The 5,526-nt window shown below is 32.4% G+C and overlaps 1 protein-coding gene across 4 annotated transcripts; it reads left to right on the plus strand.

Moving 5' to 3' along the window:
* The first annotated feature begins 1,345 nt into the window (after positions 1-1,345).
* Positions 1,346-5,165, plus strand: LOC123294099 (zinc finger protein ztf-16). Of its 4 annotated transcripts, none has more exons than XM_044875184.1 (5): positions 1,346-1,499; positions 2,084-2,905; positions 2,973-3,240; positions 4,325-4,754; positions 4,848-5,165. In XM_044875184.1, coding segments are annotated over exons 1-5 (1,752 nt in total). In that variant the 5' UTR covers positions 1,346-1,497; the 3' UTR covers positions 5,078-5,165. The 4 variants fall into 4 exon arrangements, with proteins under 4 accessions (XP_044731119.1, XP_044731120.1, XP_044731117.1 ...); XM_044875185.1 differs by having other exon boundaries at positions 2,084-2,424; positions 2,512-2,905; positions 4,325-5,165; XM_044875182.1 differs by having other exon boundaries at positions 4,325-5,164.
* The last annotated feature ends 361 nt before the right edge of the window (positions 5,166-5,526 follow it).

A 5,526-nucleotide genomic window follows, 5' to 3' on the forward strand; every position in this document is an offset into this window, starting at 1 on the left:
TCAATAGAAACGAAAACATGTTTGATTTTCAAAGTAAATGACATGTTCCTGAGTTATTGTTTGAAGAATTTCGATTTATAAGTATGTAGTCTCCGATTATTCTCATTCCCTTTGAAACGTTACAAAAAGCAAAAAATTGATAACATTTGAAAGTAAACAAAGAGTTTTGAAGTACTTAAGAGTTTTAGAATCCACTCAAAAGTAAATTTTTAATACCTTCACGCGGGAAATTTGCTTACAAATAAGAAATTAGTAATTCCTCTTTAAAGCAAAAACTATACCAAAAATTTCTAACCGCGACAAAGATTAAAACTTTAAAACTGAAGTCATAACCTCCATATTAAATACTTAGCTAGAATCTATATACGTATTATAGTGGTCAAAACGATTATGTCTCATTGAATTTATAAAAATTACTGTTATAATATTTATGCCCAAAGCGTTATAATCAATTCAAATACCTTTCAATGATCAATCAAGTACCTAGTCTAATTCTTCAACTTTCAATCTAAATAGACTAATTTGTTTAAAGACCATAGAAATTAAAAAAAATTTTTTCCAATTAATTGAATTACATCGCTACTATACATGGAAGTCAAATGAATACTCGTAATAATTGGACTCAAAAAAGTAGCTTATTTTATTATTTTAAATTTACAAATACAGGAAGAAGTACAACTGCTTATTTTTTGCAATAAACTAAATTAGAAAGAACGATTATCATTCACTACTTGGGAAAAATTACAGATAAAATCACAAGATGAACTAATTTCCTAATTAAATTACATTATAGTAATATGGAAGTAGCGTGAGAAAATATATTCACTGGATCGATTAAAAAAAAGATTAGGTTTTTTTTATTATATTCTGTAACTGACTTTTAGGATAACTTTATATAAAGTAGGGGGAAGTCAAAGTGTTTTATTTTGCAACAAGGGAACAAAAAAAGGATCACCCTTCACTATTTTGAAAAAAAAAATACACCTGCATACAGGTAAAAAAGCAGGTGTATTTTTATTGTGAAACAAAATGAACACAGTAAATGTATAACAAAACGAATTAAAGCGACCTGTTCTCCGTGTCTGGTCGTCCGTCGTGGAAACCAACCACATAATCAAGGAACTAACAACTAACTTTAAAGTCGCCACTAGTCTATACCATGCGACCTACTCATGTCCCGTTTCTAGACATCCCAATGATACAGATTCCTTAGAACTGACTACGTTTATGTACACATTAAATAAAGACACCAACATACCATTCCCTATGTGGCACACATATATTGGTCTTTATCTAATTTATATCCAAGGCGCACATAATATTTTATTAACCACAACAGGTCAGACTGAAAACTTCAATGGCCGAAAAGCGGTCAAACATAACTAAAGACAAGTGTTATAGTTTTTTGTGTTTTTTGTTTGTTAATAATTTAAGTTATTTGAAAAATTTCAATTACATTCCATACTAAATTTTAAGTTGTTTTTCTTTTTTGTAAACATGTAAGTAACATGAAAATTGATTTTGTAAATATTTTTAATTGCATTTGTATAAGAAAGTGCACTCATTTTTTTAGGCCAACACTATATTTTACGATGTGTTTAGCCTAAATAATTATTGATACTAAATTTTTTGTTGACGTATGCGTTAAAATAATATATGAAATGTTTATTATTTTGCTGATTTGGCCTGAAAATTTTTATAAAATTCATTTTTTTTACATATGTTACACATTTCTTTTTTAAAACCTATTTTTCCATTTCTCAATTAGGCCACTGTCGTCAGTGGTATTTTGCAATATCCAATTTTTTGTGCACTACTTCTTTTGAAAGTTATTTTTAAATTACACAGGTAATTTGTTTTAATTATGAGGTGAAACAAATTATTATTAAATTCAACAGGTGTCAAAAAGTTAGGAAAATTTAGTAGATTTTAATTAAATTTCTTAAACAACATTTTAGTAATTAATCTAGGTCGTGTAAATAAATTAGCAAAAAGTGGTAATCAAATCGGTTGTATCTGATTGCTAATTTTGATTTTAGTAATGACACTAACGTCATTAATCAATAACCATCGTCATCAACAGGCCATCTCCTGGAGGTGATTCACATTGGAAAATAGAGATGGCGGATGTAGCCGGTGAAGCAGATTCTGGCGGGGCACGAATTGCTGATTCCGTACCAACAAGTGATTCAGTGATTTCAGTACCGATTGTAACAACTCGTAGTCGCCATTTAACTCGGGCGGTTAGTGCAGCGGCCATTGCTCGTGTTGAAGAACCACAGGACAACGATGATAAAGTAACAGCATCGAGTAACTATGATTCAGCTGATGGTGGAGTCACTCAAATTCACAGATGCGATCAGTGTGATATATATGAATCGGCTAGTCATTCAGCATTATTAGCTCATGTAGCGCAATGTCACAGTCGGGAAGCTGAAACAGTACCGGAAACGGTGGTTGTAACACCCACAGTAATACCGACAGTAGTTAAAAATGAAATCACAACTGCAGTTATACCTCCTGTTATCAAAAATGAAAACAATAATCAGCCGGCAGATCGACCACATCGAAAATTATTCGAATGTGACGTATGTAATATGAAATTCTCAAACGGCGCCAATATGCGACGACATCGAATGCGGCACACTGGCGTTAAACCGTATGAATGTCGTGTATGTCAAAAACGATTCTTTCGAAAAGATCATTTAGCTGAACACTTTACAACACATACCAAAACACTGCCTTATCATTGCCCAATATGTAATCGTGGCTTTCAACGACAAATCGCTATGCGTGCACATTTTCAGAACGAACATGTTGGTCAACACGATTTGGTGAAGTCATGCCCATTATGTAGTTACCGTGCTGGATCTATGAAAAGTCTTAGGGTTCACTTTTTCAATAGGTATGTTTTCAAAATCGGTTAAAATTTAAAGTAAATTTTTCTAATTGAATCATTTTCGTATTTGCAGACATGGCATAGATTTAGATAATCCAGGTCCTGCTGGTAGTCAAGCATCATTGTTAGCGGCCGCTGCAGCAGCTGGTCGTTTACCACAAATGGATCCGGCCACAATGAATGCACTTAGTAACTTATCAGTGAGCGTTCAAAATTATAGTGATTCTGGTGAATCGACAGGAGCTCGATCCGCTGATAATGCAACACCTCCTATGCATTTCTTAACACCACATGTGGAAATATCTATGGCTGATGCTCCTGCCTCATTTTCACCGTCACAGGTAATTGTATAGAAATACTGTTTTCTGTAAATGTGGTTCATCTTTTCATTGACACTAAATTAATTTTCTTTGCCTTGAGTCATTCTATTATACTTAGGTTAAGTAGACATTTGATTATCAAGAGCATTACTGCCATCTCAAATGAATATTGCCACTGTTATATGTTTATATCTTTTATATCGCATTAATGTTGACCTAAGACGAATTTACCGACGCAAATTTTCCAAAATAGAGCGAATTTTAGGTTCGCTATACACGCATAGCTACAGGAATGATATCTCCTCTAACTTTTGCTGTACTTTAAAGTATATTTTCACATAAAATTTGAGATAGGGGAATTCGTAAGTCATAAAGGTGGTTACTGATTTGAAAAAAAAACACTAAATTTCACATTATGCATGATTTGTACCAATAAGAATATTTTAATAAAGCAGTATCCTACTTTGCACACATCTACTCATCAAAATAAGAAACTTTATACAAAAATGCTTTTTTCCAAAAGGTGTAAAATTTATTTTCCTGATAAAAAATTTGCAGCTTTTTATCCCTTGTTTTTCTAAACTTTTCATCACCAATTTGTTTGAATTATGTGCATTTAAACTTTTTTAGTGTTATTTTACCTAAACACTTCAAGTATGGAAGTTTATTTCAAATATCATTTTCTCTAAAGCCTATTTTTGAAGTTGAAGCATATGTTTGTTTTTTCGGGTGTCATATGCTGGACGCATGTGCAATATAAGGCATATTTAACAATTATATGACAAATTCACTGACATCTTACAGCAATTTTTGAAATATTATTAAGTATTGACAAGTTCATCTATAAAATCCAATCTTGAACAATTTTCAGATTATTATATTTTTTGATATTTGTGACTACACCTATGCTTCATTTCTCAATAAATGTCAAATATGGCTTATATTGAGCATGCGTCTTATAAACGACAACCAAATACGACTTCAATTGTAGAATAGACTGACTTAAAGCCGGGTAAAATTTCTCAACAAAAAAATTGGTTAAACATAGATTTTATCGCATTCCTTCAACGTAACAAATAAAAATGTACTTTTTTGTAATTTACAGCAAGGAGGAGAAGCCTCACAACAACGCGTAAACGGTGAATGTCCAAATTCACCTCAATCCGCCGATTCCAATTCAAATGCTCCGTCCAGCAGTCTGATGCATTCCAATCAAAATCATGGTGGTCTCTCAGAGACATCAATCACACCATCGATTTCACTGATTCCAATCAAACAAGAACCACAATCTGAAGACAATATGCCAACATTTGATACAAGTAAATTACGTGGCATTACATTAAATGGTCCAGTAAACTTATCAACATCGACAGCCTCTGGAAGCGTACAACTACAAACAGCAACATCAAGCAGCCTATCATCACTAATAAAAGTATCACCATTAAAATCATTGCTACGTGAAGATTTAAAACGTAAAATGGCAACACGTAACACCTCGACGAGAAACCGTACAAATAACATGTCACCAAATCCAGGCACGGCAGAAAGTGGAGGAGGATCAAATAATGATCATCCTTCCTCAAATACAGCAACCACAACAACCACTAATGGTATTATTACTTCAACAGGTCCAGAACATCCATCGGATTCATCAACCGTATGGCGTTTTCTTAGTAAGCGTGGTTTAAATGGATTGAATTGTACATATTGTGGTATCGGTTTCCCCGATCAAACATTGTATTTTCTACACAAAGGATGCCATTCTGATGCAAATCCATGGAAATGTAATATTTGTGGTGAACAGTGCTCAAATGTTTACGAGTTTAATTCACATTTATTGAGTAAAAGTCATCAGTAGCAATCAAAGCATTTTAAAAAGTCTGTCGCATTTTATAAACGTAAATTTATGAAAATGTGAGAATTTTGTTTTGCATATTACAGGCTTTTTAAAAATTCACAAATTTAATAAATCGAAAAAATCGATTGTAAGAAGTAGTTATTATTATATTTTTGGTGCTTGGCACATAAGTTTTAAAATTTTGTTTCGTAATCAGAAAATTTGGGTGAATCAATGGTCATTTTTAAAAGGACAATGTAAAAAATAAAAACTGTGTTAATATTCGTAAAAATCGGAGGTTTTGTAGTTTGAGGTTGTGACTTAAAAGATGTGAAGACAATATTAGGAATTAAACTGATTTTTTGACAAACATAATCTCACTTGCTTATCATGGCAGACAATTTTTTTCTCTAGAGTTTACAACCATACACGTCACAATAGACCTGTACTTTTGTTACAAAATATCTAAA

The sequence above is a fragment of the Chrysoperla carnea genome, chromosome 2, assembly GCF_905475395.1.
Source record: "Chrysoperla carnea chromosome 2, inChrCarn1.1, whole genome shotgun sequence".
Taxonomy (NCBI): Eukaryota; Metazoa; Arthropoda; class Insecta; order Neuroptera; family Chrysopidae; genus Chrysoperla; species Chrysoperla carnea.